General features: G+C 44.0%; 1 protein-coding gene across 3 annotated transcripts in view; it reads right to left on the bottom strand.

Annotated features, from left to right (window-relative positions):
* Positions 1-2,830: 2,830 nt before the first annotated feature.
* Positions 2,831-19,013, bottom strand: part of LOC105492633 (UDP-glucose glycoprotein glucosyltransferase 1) — a 108,507-nt gene continuing 92,324 nt past the window's right edge. For all 3 annotated transcript variants that reach the window (XM_071072508.1, XM_071072507.1, XM_071072506.1), the window contains 6 exons: positions 18,138-18,320; positions 16,932-17,092; positions 15,431-15,545; positions 11,973-12,089; positions 11,170-11,335; positions 2,831-8,781 (listed from right to left, as the gene is read on the bottom strand). In XM_071072508.1, the coding sequence (XP_070928609.1) occupies positions 8,756-8,781; positions 11,170-11,335; positions 11,973-12,089; positions 15,431-15,545; positions 16,932-17,092; positions 18,138-18,320 (768 nt within the window). In that variant the 3' untranslated portion in view covers positions 2,831-8,755. The remainder of the gene's footprint in view (positions 8,782-11,169; positions 11,336-11,972; positions 12,090-15,430; positions 15,546-16,931; positions 17,093-18,137; positions 18,321-19,013) is intronic.

Raw genomic sequence — 19,013 nt, forward strand, 5'->3', positions numbered from 1 at the left:
CCATAATCCCAGCTACTCAGGAGGCTGAGGCAGGAGAATTGCTTGAATCTGGGAGGCGGAGGTTGCAGTGAGCCAAGATCACACCACTGCACTCCAGCCTGGGCGACAGAGCGAGACTCCATCTCAAAAAAAAAAAAAAAAAAAAAGATCAATTCTGGGGAATCTAATGTGTAGCACAGGTGGGGATGGGGTCCTAACTCAGTGGTGACAATCACACAATGCACATGTGTAGCAAATCATCACACTGTACAGCTTGAATATACACAATCTTTGTCAATTAATACATATATATATACACATATACACACACAAACTCAGGACATATCAAAAGTAAGGACAATAAAAAAAGCATCCACTTATGTCTAAGAAAAACGTTTATAATTATTTTAACATTTTTATTGAATGATTTCAACACCTTGATTTATGGGTGGTTTGATTTTGTTGTTTTTTTGAGACAGGGTCTCCCTCTGTCACCCAGGCTAGAGTGCAATGACAGCTCACTGCAGCCTCACCCTCCCAGGCTCAAATAATCTTCCCACCTCAGCCTTCTGAGTAGCTAGGACTACAGGCACACACCACCACGCCTGCCTAATTTTTTGTATTTTTTGTAGAGATGGGGTTTCACCATGTTGCCCAGGCTGGTCTCGAACTCCTGGGCTCCAGTGATCCATCCACCTCAGCTTCCCAAAGTCCTGGGGTCACAGGTGTGTGCCACCGCACCAGCCTGATTTCTTTTCTTGATTACATGTCACATGTTCCCACTTCCTCTCATGCCTACTGACATGGTTATATACTGGACATTCTGAATAATATACTGTCAGGCCTCTGAGCCCAAGCCAAGCCATCGCATCCCCTGTGACTTGCACGTGTACGCCCAGATGGCCTGAGGTAACTGAAGAATCACAAAAGAAGTGCAAATGCCCTGCCTCGCCTTAACCGATGACATTCCAACACAAAAGAAGTGAAAATGGCCGGTCCTTGCCTTAAGCGATATTATCTTGTGAAATTCCTTTTCCTGGCTCATCCTGGCTCAAAAAGCTCCCCCACTGAGCACCTTGTGACCCCCACTCCTGCCTGCCAGAGAACCACCCCCCTTTGACTGTAATTTTCCTTTACCTACCCAAATCCTATAAAACGGCCCCACCCTCATCTCCCTTCGCTGACTCTCTTTTCGGACTCAGCCCGCCTGCGCCCAGGTGAATAAACAGCCATGTGGCTCACACAAAGCCTGTTTGGTGGTCGCTTCACACGGACGCGCATGACATATACTATAGAGACTCTAGATTCAGTTTTTCCCACAAAAACTGTTTGTTTTAGTCGAGTTCTGTTAAGCCTTCATTTTAGGCTTTATGAAGGTAGGTCTATTTTAGTTTTGCTCTCAGTCCTAGACCCTAGATTGGAGTTCTGTGATGTGGTCCTAATCCTAAGGCCTACAACCTGGGTTTTCAATGGAAAGTCTGAAATAGTTACCAAATTCCTCTAATTTGATGAAACATGAACTCTTAACTTCTTCTCCCCAGCACATCTTCTGAAATCTCTGCTCAGCTTTTCCAGCCTTCCAAGTGTGGCTTTCCGTTTGGAATTCTGCCCTGTTTATGTACAACACAGGAACCCGCCAAGAACCTGACGAGACTATACAAGGCAAAGTTGGGGGCTTCTGTGGTTTCCTCCTTTCTGGGATGTGCCCCCACACCAGTGTGCAGCTGCCAAGAATGTCCTGAAGTGACTTGGCTCCTGGGCCTAGTAAGACTGCCACCTTCTGTTTCATTCCCTGTGAGCCACATGAGGAACAGCCCCTCAGACGTGGCTCTGACCCAATGTGCTTCCCTTCTTCTGATGGCTGGTCCCCTCCCTCTTGCCTATATCTCAGCAGGCTTCAGTGCATGTCAACAGTGCGTGTAATGATCAGGCGTAGGCTGGTCTGATACAAGCTGCTGGGCCCTTCCTGGAAGTCAGACTGTAATCAGATGTTTAAATGTTAAAATAAACTCCAACTTCCTTTTCTTTATCTGGATGATACGCTAGTGCTTTCACTTTGTGAAAATCAATCAAGGTGTATGTTTATGTCCTTTTCAACATGTGCTACAGACCTCAATACAAAGTTTACTACAAGAAGAAACCCATTTCCTGCCAGCACCCAGTTTAAACCCCTCAGGGGCCTTCTTGTGCCCCCAGGATCAAACCCATTCCCCCTCTCCTGGCCATGAGCAGGCTTCCATGCAACCCCCTCGATGACACTAGCTCAAGCTCCTCCTCTCTGCCCACCCCTCGCCCACAGGGATCGCCCTCCTTAGTCCTCAGGCTGCAACCTGAGCACCACCTCCTGGTAGCAGGTGTTCCTGACCAGCAAGTCCCTGCTCCTGCACCTTAGGGCCCTCTCTTGTGCCCTCACAGGCAGCAGGCCCCCCTCCCCGCCCTCCCCATCATCACACAGAGCCTACATCCTCCATGCATATCCACCCTGGAGTAGGAGCTCAGAGAACTGGCAAAATGCAAAGTCCATGCCACCCGCCTAAGGAACTCCACGGGCCCAGGGGTCTCATGACACCTTCTTGCCTTGAGGTTCCCCCTCCCAACCCACCCGTTATGCCAGCCTGCCGAGTTCTGCCTGGGGCAGCTCCCAGAGGCTGAGGACCTGGAGGAGACCTGGGTGCTATCCTCAGATTCCAAAGAACTGGCTGCCACCCGAAGCCAGCCCCAGCAGCAAACAAGACTCAGGTAAAGCCCTCGTTCCTCCATCGGGTTTGCAGCTTCCACCAGATGAACAGGTCGGACTCTGCAGTCTACCAATCTGCCCTCCCTAAACACAAACGCCGGATGACTGCGCAGGTGTAGAGAAGAGAGGAAAAGTTTATTGTTGAGCAGACCTTATTTTCATTACAGTACCACGAAGTTCCTTCTCAGTTCCCTTCGAGCGCAGAGATTCTGCAGACATTTAAAAGCCCAATGCTGTTCCCAAGCAAGGGCAGCACCCGACAACAATGTTGCATTTAATGGAGCAGGATTACAGTAAATTTGGATATTCATAAAGAAAGTACATAGTTTCCTTAAAAATTCTAACAGTTTCCCACCTTTCTTTTGTTATTACCATGAATAACTGGTTGGCTGAAAAACATGGTACTTGAGATCATCTTTTGTTGTCAACCTTAGGTGAATGTGTTTTGCTTTTTGTTGTTGTTGTTAAGAATTGTTATGCCCATTTCTCTGGAAATCTCAAAGGTGACAAGTAAGGCAAGGCGCACAGTACACTCCTGTCCCACTGCAACCTTCCCCGGCCGGCCCCTGCACTGCTGAGTATCTGTGAAAGACTCAGGAGAGGACCACTTGCAAATCCTCAAACCCCTGGCCTCGGGTGATCTGCCCGCCTAGGCTTCCCAAGGTCCTAGGATTACAGGCGTGAGCCACCATGCCCGGCGCTTGCGAACACTGACCATGGAGTTTAACCTTCATGGGCTTCTTCTAGGAAGCAGGTGGCTGCTTGCCGCACGCAGACTTGTAGTTTGTTTTTATAAATTGTCACTGATCAATGAGAGCCTGAGGGAAGGGACCCTCTACTCAATTCATAGACTTCCTGCTACTGCTGCCTCCCAGAAGTGTCATTTCTGTATACAGAGAAATGAAAGATCGAAGAATGAACGAGAAATCTGTATCCTCCAGGCATTTCAGGTGTATACCCTGAAATACCAACCACCACTGAACTTCATGATGTCTCATTTGTTTGAATTCAGGTAATTACCAAAATCCTGATTAAGATCTTTCCCTCACTACCTCAAGGCAGAGAAAACATGAATTTAAAAAAGTCATCTTACCAAACTACACACATGACAAGCTATATTTGATTAACTCCAATCATCCCACAAAAATGTGCCCATAAAATCAAGTACTTAAAAAACTAATTATTAAAATTACACAACAATGGGCCAGGCGAAGTGGCTCACGCCTGTAATCCCAGCACTTTGGGAGCAATGTGGGTGGATCACTTGAGGTCAGGAGTTTGAGACCACCCTGGTCAACACGGCAAAACCTTGTCTCTACTAAAAATACAAAAATTAGCCAGGCGGGTGGCGGGCACCTGTAATCCCAGCTACTCAGGAGGCTGAGTCAGGAGAATCGCTTGATCCCGGGAGGCAGAGGCTGCAGTGAGCTGAGATCGTGCCACTGCACTCCAGCCTGGGCAACAGGGCGAGACTCCGTCTCAAAAAAAAAAAAAAAAAAAGCAAAAATTAGCTGGGCGTGGTGGCGCACACCTGCAATCTCAGCTTCACTTGGGAGGTGGAGGCAGGAGGATCACTTGAACCCAGGAGGCAGAGGTTGCAGTGAGCCGAGATCACACCATTGTACTCCAGCCTGGGCAACAGCAGCAAATCTCTGTCTTGGGGGGAAAAGAAAACACACTCAACAACGGAATACAAATATTTAAATAACTGCACATAATACACCCTCCATTTTTGTTACCAAGAGAAGGCTTCCATCAGGTGGCTTTACCAACACATTTCCACTCCCATGAAATGCAATACCATAGTACTAATATTCTATTCAGAAAAAGACTAGAATGCCCTTGTAACTCTTTTTCTTTTTTCCCTTGTAACTCTTGAGTTATTTCTTTTAATCATTCAGGCCAAATTAGGTATGGCAATTTTAGAAAAGGATTGCTTTCAAGTATCTAACTAGACTTCCGGAGGGTGGGGGAGGAAGGGGGTCATTTTACACTTGTCACTATCAGGGTGGCATCTGACTGTCCAGGTCACGGGGTCAGTGGAGTAGGTTTCCTGGCTAAGGGAAACTCTGGGAGTTCTTTCCTCTCTACCACCTGGGCCAGGATCTTCCCCGTCCCTAGCTCTTGGCCCTCTACTCAGGGACTTGGTCCCCACAATCAGATGAAAACTCATTCAGGCAGAGCCTTGACAAGGTTCAGAACACGAGGGCTTGGCCGGATGTAGTGGCTCACGCCTGTAATCCCAACACTTTGGGAGGCCAAGGTGGGCGGATCACCCGAGGTCAGGAGTTCGAGACCAGCCTGGCCAACCAACATGGTAAAACCCGTCTCTACTAAAAACACAAAAATTAACCGGGCATGGTGGCAGGCACCTGTAATCCCAGCTACTCGGGAGGCTGAGGCGGGAGAATTGTTTGAACTTGGGAGGCAGAGGTTGCAGTGAGCCAAGATCGCACCACTGCACTCCAGCCTGGGTGACCACACTGCACTCCAGCCTGGGTGACGGAATGAGACTCTTTCAAACAAACAAACAAACAAACAAAAAACCTCATGAGGGCTTAAGGACAGCCGAGCAAATCAAGCTCCATTTATGGAAACCAGTTTTTTTTTTTTAATTTAATTTTTTTTTTAGACGGAGTCTCGCTCTATCACCAGGCTGGAGTGCAGTGGCGCGATCTTGGCTCACTGCAACCTCTGCCTCCTGGGTTCAAGTGATTCTCCTGCCTCAGCCTCCCGAATAGCTAGGGCTACAGGCGTGCGCCACCATGCCCAGCTAATTTTTGTATCTTTAGTAGAGACAGGGTTTCACCATGTTAGCCAGGATGGTCTCAATCTCCTGACCTCATAATCTGCCCGCCTCAGCTTCCCAAAGTGCTGGGATTACAGGTTTAAGCCACCGTGCCTGGCCGGAATCTGTTTCTTAACATACATCATGCATGTAATCTGTGCTCTCCCGAGGCATTCACCCAAGTAGACAGGCAAGCATCTATGTGTTCAATTTGAAATGCAACAATGACAGATGTACAACTTTATCACTCTTACAGAAACTAACATGCCATCCATTACTCTCCATGTGGGAAACATTCAGTAAACTTCTAAAACCAAACACAGGACTCTGGCATATCCCCACACCCCCAGCAGCAGCTGTGACAGGCTTTGATCTCAACCAAATGCCACTGTTCACAGAACACAAAAACAGGCTCATGGTGCTGCATGTCACTCTGACGTATCACAGTATTTCATATTACTCTGTCACTTACTCAGAAACAAAAGTCTCCACTATGGCATGATTGAGAGAAAATAATTCATTATATATAAATAACAGCTAAGAACAACATACTGTGAACAGTTTCCAGACTTTGAACATTCAACACAATCAATTCTTACTTTTTTGGGGAAAAATCTCTTACCTATCTTTTCCGTTACAGTATGCCTTCTTGGAGACAATATTTTAGTGGTAACATCATTTTCTGGGGCATTCAGTTAATTCTGAAAGATGACTATGCCACATGAACCAAAAAAGAAACTGGCAGGAGGAGGAGGGTCCTGGACCATTCCAGAAGTAAGCTGGGTCTTGCATTATTCAGAGTCAACTATTCAGCTGACTTTTGTCAGGGTGGTGACAGAGAAGAGGCAATGAGTGACACCAGGACATACACAGCACACAGAGAACATGGTCTACTCTTTGTCTTCCTTGCATAGAACAAACATAAGAGGCTTGGTAGAAAGACATGGGGAAAGGTGCCATGGGGGCCAGCATCTGGAAAACATACACCTCGGCGATTTGAGTATTTCCCGTTCAACCTCCTGGACGATAAACCGGGAAAAGGCACCCTTCTGCCCACAGTTGTGGACAGCAGCAGCCACCTCTCTGAATGCTTCATTCAGTGTGAAGATGCAGCTTGAACAAAAGTTTTTTTTTGTTTGTTTTCTGAGACGGAGTTTTGCTCTGTCACCCAGGCTGGAGTGCGGTGGTGCGATCTCAGCTCACTGCAACCTCTGCCTCCCGGGTTCAAGCGGTTCTCCTGTCTCTGCCTCCTGAGTAGCTGGGAATACAGGCATGAGCCACCACACCCGGCTAATTTTTGTATTTTTAGTAGAGAGGGTGTTTCACCATATTGGCCAGGCTGGTCTTGAACTCCTGACCTCATGATCCACCAGCCTCGGCCTCCCAAAGTGCTGGGATTACAGGTGTGAGCCACCACGCCTGGCCAAACAAAAGTTTTTTAATCTCACTGATTCCATCTCTCAGCTGCTCTGACCAGAGGGGCAGGGCGGGAAAAGTCATGCCACAGACTCTGCCCACAGCAGCCATTCTGAGGTGCCTTTTCAGTCTCTTATCCTTTTTTGAGCTCTCCTCTCCTTAATTTTTGTTTTGTTTTGTTTTCCTTGTACCCGTTAATCCCCTCAATTTTTTCTTGAATTATAAAAGCAAAGTCAAAAGGCCCTTCGGGATGACTGGGAGGCTTCCTAGGCTAACTTTTGTATTTGAAAATGGAAAAAATAAATTACTTGATATTTGTGATAAAACTTAAGATTTCTTAAAAAGTCTGCACATCAATATATTACCTGGCTTAGAAGGGTGAGGGCACAGCTATCCATCTGCACCCTCTCCTATTTTTTAAAAACAGGCAAAATATGTAAGAAAAGGCTGGTGCACATTGGAAGACAGAGCGTGCCTGTCTATGTCAGTGCTGCTGTGCCCTGCAGCCTGGCAGATGGAGTCAGATGCCGAGGCCTCACGCCCACTCAGACCAACAACATACCCAAGACTCGACAGCCCGTTCACCAGCACAGGCTGCCCCGAGGGGCAACACTTGCTGTGGAAGTGAAGACACACAAAGCAGGGACTAAAGGCAAATGGGGCTTCATGATGCAGAGACATGAAGACAGAATTGCTGTGGGCGCCAAAGGTAACCTGCAGTGCTCAAATAAAAGGAAAACAGGACAGAAAGCCACATGTTCCACAAGCAGAATCATTCCTGGTCTTAGATCTGAGGGCATTTGTAGAGGAAAGTCCAAGGCAATGTCCCCTGGGTCTGAGAGAAAATCCCGCGCAGGAGAGGGCAGACAATGCGATGCTCGTCTTGAGGGAGCCTGACCCTGATCCTGACGGGCTGGATACGAGGGAGGTTGAGTATGGCTGTATCCAGTAAGGAAACTGGTAACAGACTTTTCTAGAAAGTGGAAAGAAAAAGCAAAGACTTTCACAGATATAAAATTTGTTTTCAAAACAATTTCCTAGAAAGTTCACTGTGGTTGGGTGGGGAATAAGTGTAACATTTTCATTTCAAATGAGCCGTGGTGCTACTAATGGATTATAAAAGAGGATGGCCAGTTCTGGTCTTCCTTCCCTTCCCATAACCCCCGGAACGTTCCTACTCCTGATATTTTCCCTACCCTCACTGCAACCCACCGCCATCCCAGCCCAAAATTAATTTGCCCAGCCACCGCACTGAACCAGCCTTGACACACAATTGTCGGTTGGATTTCAGTTAAACAATGCACCTAATGCGTGGGAAGAGAAAGTGGGGAGGGCACAAGGAGCATGTTGGCATCAACCTGGAGATGTGTGGACCTTGGACAGAGCTTCTGCCGGCCAGACCCTGGGGAGCATGGGCATCTGCAGCGCAGCGCAGGCTGCAGGTAAACTGAGGTAAGGAAGAACATGGCGGCTTTAGCTGGCCCTGCTTTCTGAGACACCGCAGCATGTGTGTGCTCTTGGGTGTGGGCACCAAAAAACCCATTTCCTTCCAGTTGCTGCTGCCGTTCCACCCTCTGGCTAGAAGAATGCTCTTTACAGAGTCCAGAAGATCAGCCACTTGGTCTTCCTCTGAGGTACAATTCCAATAGAGCTTTAATCCCAAAGATCCAGCGGCCACCAGAGTGCAGAAGTCAGAATCAAATGCTCAGAATCAAAAGGTGTGGCACTCTTGCCCAGCCAGTTTATCAGCAGTTGTATAGACAGATCAGAAAAAACTAATATTTAGTATAAAAACTGTTTTTCAAACGGGGTAATTTCCTGTCCTTCTCCAGAGATCATAATTCTTCATGTTTCTGAGGACCTAAGGAAAAGGAGAACCACAGAAAAGAAAACAGATGATCTTCAAATTACAAACACCACTGAGTGGGCATTTTTCATCGCTGGAACTTAGTCTTTGTACCTCCACCTCCATCTTATCTCACTTACTACATCTTTGGGATTTGTGTTTTTGTACTGTATTTTGAAAGCAAAAACTAAATTAAGGATTTTTTAAAAATGGAAACTATCTGTAAATCCCACTCCAACTGAATTGGTTTTTTTTTTTTTTTTTGAGATGGAGTCTCGCTCTGTCGCCCAGGCTGGAGTGCAGTGGCCGGATCTCAGCTCACTGCAAGCTCCGCCTCCCGGGTTCACGCCATTCTCCTGCCTCAGCCTCCCGAGTAGCTGGGACTACAGGCGCCGCCACCTCGCCAGGCTAGTTTTTTTTTTTTTTTTTTTTTGTATTTTTTTAGTAGAGACGGGGTTTCACCGTGTTAGCCAGGATGATCTCGATCTCCTGACCTCGTGATCCGCCCGTCTCGGCCTCCCAAAGTGCTGAGATTACAGGCGTGAGCCACCGCGCCCTGCCAACTGACTTGTTTTTACAAATACAATATTTACTTTCAGTAAACATGCATGCATTTTTTTAGTCGGGATTTTTCTTTTATCATTTAATAGCATCTAAACATTTTCTGTGTATCAGTGTAGCTCATTCTTGGATGTTTAAACTGTTTTTAATGCTTTTGGCTTACAAGTAATAGTAAAATAAATTTTTTTCATGTATATAACTTGATTATTTCTTTAAGATATATTCTCAAGAGAGTAATTACTGAGGGTATAACGCCTTGAAGGCTTCTAATGGCAGGTGTACTGCTTTTCAACAAGGGCGATTCGAATGCACAAAGCTTCATCAAGGTAGATCCACAACAGTTTCGTCACCACCTCCCAAACAAATGGCATTATCACTATGTCTGTTTTCTTCCACGTCGCAGATACTAGTGACGGAGCGCTTTAATTTGATTAGTTTCCTCAAATTCATTTATGATTTGTGTTTCCTCTTACTTGAACAGTGTGTCCACATTCTTTGCCCATTTATCTATGGAAATTCTCAGGGTTTTACTGACGAATCTGAATTAATTATTGTTATGGTTACTATGTAACCTTCCAGCTGTGATATTTAGTATCATAGTACAGTCTGAGGGATATACAGGCAAATCACTCAAGATCCATGTTCTGGATATTTTTATTTTGAGACAGGGTCTTGCTCGGTCACAGGTTCTCTCTCTGTTACCTAGGCTAGAGTGCAGTCGCTCACTGCAACCCTGACCTCCCAGGCTCAAGCAATCCTCCCACCTCAGCCTCCTGAGAGACTAGGATTATAGGCATGAGCCACTGCGCCCAGCACTTTTTTGGAATTCGTCTAAAGCAGAATAAATCTAAAAAATCCAGAGCCCATCTACATATCAAAACATCACTATGGACTGCACAAATATGTACAATTATTATGTGACAGTTTAAAAGTAAATACGTTTAAATTTTTTCTTAAATCTAGAGCCCAGCTTATTAATATTTTAAGTCACTTTCGTATTCTAATGATTTTTTCAAGTAGCTATTATTCAAGACACACACAACAGGGAAAACATTAAAAGACTTAACGCTAAATTAAATACAAGCATTCCATCTCCATCCCAACATGCTTGTTTTAAAGAATACTTTTTTCGGCCAGGCGCAGTAGCTCACATCTGTAATCCCAGCACTTTGGGAGGCTGAGGCGGGTGGATCACTTGAGTCAGGAGTTCAAGACCAGCCTGGGCAACATGGTGAAACCCTGTCTCTACTAAAAATACAAAAAATAAAAAATAAATAAAAAGTTAGCTGGGCATGGTGGTGCATGCCTATAATTCCAGCTACTTGGGAGGCTGAGGCATGAGAAGTGCGTGAACCTGGGAGGTGGAGGTTGCAGTGAGCCAAGATCATGCCACTGCACTCCAGCCTGGGCAAGAGTGAGACTCTGTCTTAAAAAAAAAAAGAATAGTTTTTTCAAATACATATTTGTCTTGATCTAAATTTATTCATTCACTAGTACACTGACAGATTTAATGAAAAAAACAAGGAATCTGACAAGAACTCCGCAAAAGGTTTGGTTTATGTATCACAAAACTCATGAACTTAAATAATTATAATCATAATTAAAATCCCTTTCTCTTCCTCACAAGAAAATTGAAAAAAAAAAAAAAGGCAATTGCATTACTAAATACTGCTTAGAAGACCAACATAAAAGGAAAATGAAAAATATACACCGGTCGATGTCAGAATGGAAGAATCAATAGGAGATTTTTCTCTTCCTTTTATCCATTATTCTATTGTCCTTACAACAAACAAATCATAAATGGAAAGAAGTACTGTCCCAAAGCCAGCGGTTTGTGTTTACCTTCTCGGCGGGGTTCTTCTGCCTTCTCCTTGTACAGCGTTCCCGTTTCCTTCTCCTTCTGAAAGCGGAGCTGGAGCTGTTTGATCTCTTGGTCGTAGTCCTGCCACTCTGGGACAATTCGCACGGCTGCTTCCAGTTTGGGCTCTTTGGTCATTGGATTATTACACTGTGAAAACCAAAAGAACACACTTCAGCTGAGTTGAAGAAAGGCCACATCATAGAGAATTCAAAGGTTCTTGGGTTACAAGTCCTAACTAGACAAAAACACAATTGTAAGGAACCAAATGATACACTACCGGAAGCAATATGGTAGTGCGCTATGGAAAGCTGTATTTACATCTGCAAAGAATGTGTGAGTGGCTACTGGAAGGCAGAAAAAGTAAAAGTCCATTTGGAAAAACTACAAGGCGCAGAGATCAACTGGAAGCCAAGGAGCGGCTCAGCAGATTGTAAGTCGTGGGAACAGTCCCATTAAGTGCTCAGGGGTTTGGTTTCCTAACGTAAGTGGGGAAATAAAACCACTGAAGTATTCTATAAGGTAAGAATATTCTGTAAGAATAGCCCTGAAAAACCAAATACTTATACTTACTATACAACAAACGATACTTATTCTATAAGATAAGAATATTTATAAGAATATTCTCTAAGATAATTATAGCCCTGACAAAAACTATATAATTACAGAGAAAGTCTAAATAAGAATCTAGGAAATTCTGAAATTTAAGAATCTAAATAAAAATCATTAATCATGATTCGCTCATACATCCACTGGATGAACATGCAGAAGCACCGCACACACTTACCAAATCAATGGTTTTTGCCCTTTTCTTAGAGGCGTCATCACACCACGTTTCACACCAAAGCCATTCTTGAGGGAGGGATTTAATTGGCACCTGATGGATCATGTTATTGGGCAGATCCTGTTTGGTTAAAAATAAAAATAAAACACATGTATCTAAAGTTCTGGTGGTACTTATTTATTTATTTATTGAGAGATGGGGTCTCGCTCTGTTACCCAGGTTGGAGGGCAGTAGTACGATCTCAGCTCACTGCAACCTCCACCTCCCAGATTCAAGAGATTCTTGTTCCTCAGCCTCCTGAGTAGCTGGGACTACAGGGGCCCGCCACCACGTCTGGCCAATTTTTGTATTTTTACTAGAGACGGGGTTTTGCCATGCGGCCCAGGTTGCTCTCAAACTGCTGAGCTTAGGCAATCCACCCACCTTAGCCTCACAAAGTTCTGAGATTACAGGCGTGAGCCACTGCGCCCAGCTAGTTCATGGGGAGCTTAAACGCACAGAACATCAGTGATGTGTACACCTGCTCGTTACGGATCACATGCCAATCACAAATGTTTAAAATGGAAAAGGTCCTTACCAATGCCTTAGAGAAATTATTCAAAACTACAAATTTTAGAGGATCCATAAAACATCTGCCCATAATAAGCAACTGAAAAGCTCTGGCTTAAAACTTACAAATAGCCTGCACCTAACCCTCCCTTCATTAGGGCAATCCTAAGAAAAATACTCCTACTGACTTCTGAACGTCAACTAGAGTGGTGGTTCATAAATTTTACAGGCTTCTGTCAAGGAAGTTCTGAATCTACCTCGTCTTTTGAGACTTGCTCCCAAATAGGTGACATATTTTCTAGCCAATTCTACTCTATGCTTTAAACCTTTTTTCTGAGGAGACCTTCTGACTTTGCCACAATAAAATGTTCCACTGTCCTAAGACTTACGTGGAACAAGGAAATGTACAGAAATGATTGACTGCCATACTCGTAAAGAATGTTCCATGATGGTACAAAAACAAATAGATACTTCTCTACAAAACCCTGTCAACAAACTAAAATTTAAAAATACCTGCTGAAGTGGGTAGATCGCTTGAGCCCAGGAGTTCCAAGACTGGCCAGGGCAACGTGGCAAAACCCCATCTCTACAAAAACTTAGCCAGGCCTGGTGGTGCAAGCCTGTCGTCCCAGCTACTCAGGAGGCTGAGGTGGGAGGATCGCCTTTGCCTGGGAGTTCAAGGCTGCAGTGAGCCACGATCGCATCACTGCACTCCAGCCTGGGTGACAGAGTGAGACCTTGTCTTAAAAAAAAAGAAAGGTGGATTAAGGTATCACATACTCATCTTGATTTATCTTAATTTCACTTAAAAGTCTTACACACTGTTGACCTTGTGGTACTGCTATAGAAAGCTGAATCAAGAACACAATATGAGTTCCAACTCTGTACTCTGCTGGAAAAAGAGCAGAGCTCTACTTTCAGCATTGGTGGACTTAGGTAAATGAGACTAGCTCACCTCCTGAGGAAAACTAGAATAGCTGAATGAATTACAAAAAGCACACACCTTTTGAAGGCACCAGAGAACTACAAGACAGTAATTACTGGTCCGGGGGAGAACAACGGCCAGAAAAGATAACTCTGGAATCAGGTTTTTCCCTCAGGATCTATGCTGCTTGGTGAGGCTTTCTGAGGCTTTCGACAGCTACTCAGGCCTGAGGTAACAAAGCTTTGTATGGAAGATCTGTGGCGGTTGAGGGGAGTTCTAGCGAAACCCTTTGCTTTGGGTTGGCATACCAAAAGAACATACACTCCGATTTCGAGTGAGCCAGAAAAGGCCCGAGAAGAATGCAGCTCAAATTCCAATCATCAGAATCTTTAAAACGGATTAAAACACTCCTGGATAGCCATTGCCAAGTTTCTGACAAAAAGTGTGACAAAAAGAAACAAACAGGCCGGGCGCGGTGGCTCACGTCTGTAACCCCAGCACTGTGGGAGGCCGAGACGGGTGGATCACCTGAGGTCAGGAGTTCGAGACCAGCCTGGCCAACATGGTGAAACCCCATCTCTACTAAAAATATAAAAAAATTAGTGGGGCGAGGTGGCTGGCACCTGTAATCCCAGCTACTTTGGGAGGCTGAGGTTGCAGTGAGCCGAGACTGTGCCACTGCACTCCAGCCTGGGCAACGAGAACAAAGCTCCATCTCAAAAAAAAAAAAAAAAAAGAGAAACAAAAACTGTTAGGTGATACCATTTTTGAACTCAAATTATTTCCCAAAATAATTCTGCAAAAACAGCGCCTGACACACTACAGAAGATAAACAGATATGTGATAGATAATATGAACAAAAGAATAACAGAAATAATACAACAGAATCAGATCCACAGTCACTCCACAAATTAGAAGATACCAGGTATCGCACAGATTTTTTTTTTTTTTTTGAGACGGAGTCTCGCTCTGTCACCCAGGCTGGAGTGCAGTGGCCGGATCTCAGCTCACTGCAAGCTCCGCCTCCCGGGCTCACGCCATTCTCCTGCCTCAGCCTCCCGAGTAGCTGGGACTACAGGCGCCTGCCACCTCGCCCGGCTAAGTTTTTTTTTTTGTATTTTTAGTAGAGACGGGGTTTCACTGTGTTAGCCAGGATGGTCTCGATCTCCTGACCTCGTGATCCGCCCGTCTCGGCCTCCCAAAGTGCTGGGATTACAGGCTTGAGCCACCGCGCCCGGCTATCGCACAAATTTTAAAGCAAGTAGAGCCAGGCACTGTGGCTTCTGGGATGCTGAGAATGCTCTAGTTCTTGAACTAGGTTGTGGTATCTGGGTATTTGCTTCACAATAACTCCTGGATGTATGTGAATATGTGTGCATGTTTTTTGTATACTTTTCTTTATGGATGTTACATATCACAATAAAGGTTTAAAAAAATTTAAGTAGACTTAAGCAAAACAAAATGCTTAAAATATGTGAAATATGTATCCAAAACCCTTAAACTACAATCTCACCTCTGAAAAATGCTTCACATTAACAAACAGTAATTTAGCTAGCCTTGAAACACATCATGGTTTCTGACATAGAAAAAGGGGAAGTTGTGATACTATACTGTGATTCTCTACTACGAATCCTGAGCTATTTAGTTCCTACAGCAGAAAAACAAACTGACCCAAGCTGGTAGAAAAACAAACCTACGAGGTTAGTTTGAGTACAAAATACAAAGATATGCTAATGGTTCAGAGAGGCAGCATCCTCCTTCCATCTCTCTCCCCAGCCAGCATCAGATCTATGACATTTTTCATGCTGATACGTCTTCTCTTGAGGGCAGATAAAAATCTCTCTCACACACACACGCACACACACACCATGAAAAAACAAGACACCGTCTTGAGAGGAGAGGATTGAGGACACAAATAATACTTCATTTTCTGATGCAACTCTGTATACCCGCCACTCATAGTTAACCATAAAAAATGGACACTTACTTGATCAAGATTTGAAAGGCTGTTAGGGTCCTGACTCAGACCTTGGTACTGTCCCCTGAGTCTGTCACCAGCAGCTATTTTCCTAAACTTCTTCAGATCCACAACATATAGTGCACTGAACAAAGAAGACCCGCTTGTTACAACCAACCATGGAATACGACAGGAAAACTAAACCCCATGAATAATGGAACAGGCCACTAGCCAAATATTCCGGCTTTTCTTTGAAAAGGTATGCTGCAGCCCTACAGTGGAGTTAAACTGTGCTGCTTTAAGATCTCTAAGAAAGTCATTGCAAAATCTATCCTGTGCCATGCTTTTGTTACTGTTCCGTATTTGCCATCCAAAAGAAATAATCTCAGACAAAAGATTTCTAGCAAATGCGGCAGTAATAAAAGCCATAGTAACTGGTAACTATTATTCAATGATATCCTGATGATGTCTTCAATGTTACAAGGGAGAGAAAAAAATCCCAGAGTGTTTCAGTCCTTACAGTTCTTTTGGACCAGGACTGTAAAGAATGAAGCCGCCATCACTACACTACACGTGCAGCAGTGATGCACGAGCCGCTTTCTACAGGCTCCTCTTCCCTGCACGTCTTCAAATCACACTTCTCGCAGAGAAGAGAATGGAGTGCTCATTAGAAATGTAACAATGCACACAGTTCGACCTAAAAGGTCTACTTCGAGGAATTTATCCCACAAACATATCTGATATGAAAAATAATTTATTTATTCACTGCAACATGGTAGGTCATAGGAAAAAACTATAAATAACACTCACGCACTGGAATAATATGCAGCTATGAAAAGGAATCAGGTCTCTTTCTATTCACTTAGAAGATGTATATGACATTAAGTTAAAAAAAAAAGCCAAGTTACAAAATGTATAAATAGGTAGCATATTTTGTGTGAAAAAAGAATACACATTCACAGCTGTTTCTGTAAGAATTAAGAAAATCTGGAAAGACAGACAGTCAAAAGTTGGGAGGTTATCTGTTGTGAGAACAGGAACTGAGTAGGAAAGAGAGAGACAGGATTAGGACTTTTTTTTACACTGTGTATTTTATTTTATTTTATTTTATTTTTATTTTTTTGAGATGGAGTCTCTCTCCGTCACCCAGGCTGGAGTACAGTGGCGTGATCTCAGCTCACTGCAACCTCGGCCTCCCAGGTACAAGCAGTTCTCCTGCCTTAGCCTCCCGAGTAGCTGGAATTACAGGCGCCCATCACCACGCCCAGCTAATTTTTGTATTTTTAGTAGAGACAGGGTTTTGCCCTGTTGGCCAGGCTGGTCTTGAACTCCTGACCTCAGGTGATCTGCCTGCCTAGGCATCGCAAACTGCTGGGATTACAGGCATGAGCCACTGCGCCCAGCCACTGTGTATTTTTTATAATTTTTATTTTTCAACCATACCAATGTATTACCTATTCACAATTTTAACCACACAAAATCAATTTTAGGAAAACCCCATCACGGTGTTAGGAGTGCTTCTTTTCAGTACCTGATATGATACTTTCGCCCAGCTAAATGACTGGCCCAGTACCCTGACTTCCAGAACCTGTAGCCGTCCATTTCTCTTCGGCTGTCACAGAAGGGAGTGTAACCGTAAGGAGCACCATCCAAACTGAAATCTCTCAACTCTTTCAGATCTGTTCGGACAATCTGGAGGATATCGAGAGTCATTCGTTAAGCAACCATGCAGACAGCTCTAATGCCGTTTTCTTAAGATACAGAGTGGCTCGCTTAAAGCAGCATGGAAGGCTGCTCAGTGGTGAGTGGCACAGGCACTACCGGCAGATGGACTTTGCTTCCTCCACTTGTCAGTAGGTTGACTCACTAACATATAAGACGCTTAGCAAGGTGTGTGGGAGTAGGAATAAAACAAATTTCAATTGCTTAGGCTTTCTGTGCCTCAGTTTCTTCATCTATAAAATGGAGATAATGACAGTACCTATGTCATGGGGTTGTTGGGAGGATTATGTAAGTTAACACACGGATGGACAGATGTAGAATAATGCCTTGCCCATCTTAAGTACTCAACAAGGATTAAATGTGGCTATGTTAGAATCAGGAAGGCACACTTCAGGCTGAGCCAGTGGAAGAGAATTCCAAAGAGGTGAGTGAAGTCTCCGTCCCAGTGACTTTCACACACATTACATCCTTCCACTCAGGTGGCTGACTCAGGTTTCCGCCCGCTTGGGCTGAAGTGGAAGGCTGTGGGCAGAAATACATTTATGCTGTTTGAGTTTGTACGCTCTAAAATCACATGTTCCCTTTCATTAAGTCAAACCCTGACAGCTGGAAGAATATCCGGAGGTTCCCTATTGCCAAAGCCATGCATCCACTTAAGTTTCGTCTATTACCCGTGACAATAACTCCTACCTTTTGGGCAGATAATTAGAGATGATGACAAGCACTGCTAAACGTTAATTTTCTAATTTTTAGTTTTCAAGTTAAATGAATTAAGTCAGATACAAAATTGCACACATCATGTTATCACAACGATGTTAAAAAGACAGAGAAAAAGATGTAAAGGAGATAAGCTAAATGTTTAAAAAGTGATCACATCTGTGTGATACATATTTCCATATTTTCTAAATGTAAAATAAGCATGTCCTTTTCCATAACTGGAAAAAAATAGCATTTAAAAAGAAGCAATTTGTTGCTTTTAATACAAACTGTCAAAACTTGGCCTTTAAGGGCCTACCTGATCAGCATCCACAAACAGGAACTTGTCAACAACTAGTGGGAAAAGTACATCCAGGAAGAGGATCTTGTAGCCCCAGATGATGCGCTGTTTTTCAGTCTGTTGATGAAGCCACCGGGGCCATTTGTACTGAACAAGCTCATACTGAAAATTGTATTCGTTTGCCATGTAAGGTATAAACTCCTGTTTTGAGACATGAGAACAACAAATAATCATTTCTTCTGATTAAGAAAACTGCTTTCATAATGTAAGCCAACCACCATGATACGGGACAAATAAAACACATTTACCAAAACAGTGGTCTTACAAAGACTGGCCCTGAGCCACTCATGACTATAGGGAAGAACAGATATAAACCTGTGTGAAATCCCCATTTCTTTATGACTTCTGGTCACCACATGAAATCAGAGAATGTTCAAGAGAAGGATTTTAGATGTACATCCCTCTGTGTGTGTTTTTACCGCACATGAACTTTAAGCCCATTTGTCTGAACTTGATTTCAGTAAGGCATTTACCGAGCTTGATGACAAGCCTTCCTCAAGGCCAGATCTAATCCGGGGAATAACACTGCAAAGCCAGAACTCTGGACAAATACGTTGTCCTTTATGAATAAGTCTTTCAGATTCTAAGTACAAGCACCTTTAGGGGCCCAGCAGGAAAGTGCTTATCAAGGAGAATGGTTATTGAATATATTAAAAGTCATTTAGTAAATTCTACAGGAAAAATAAGGATGCAAATAAATCAACTTAGATGACAAATACTGGCTGATATAAATAATGCAGAAAGCATTCCAAGGACGTGTTTTGTTTGGCACAGAGGAAGCATGACTTCCATACATCATCTGGGAGTGGTTCATGCTCACACCAGTCATGCTCC

This window comes from Macaca nemestrina, chromosome 11 (genome assembly GCF_043159975.1).
Source record: "Macaca nemestrina isolate mMacNem1 chromosome 11, mMacNem.hap1, whole genome shotgun sequence".
In the NCBI taxonomy this organism is placed as follows: domain Eukaryota; kingdom Metazoa; phylum Chordata; class Mammalia; order Primates; family Cercopithecidae; genus Macaca; species Macaca nemestrina.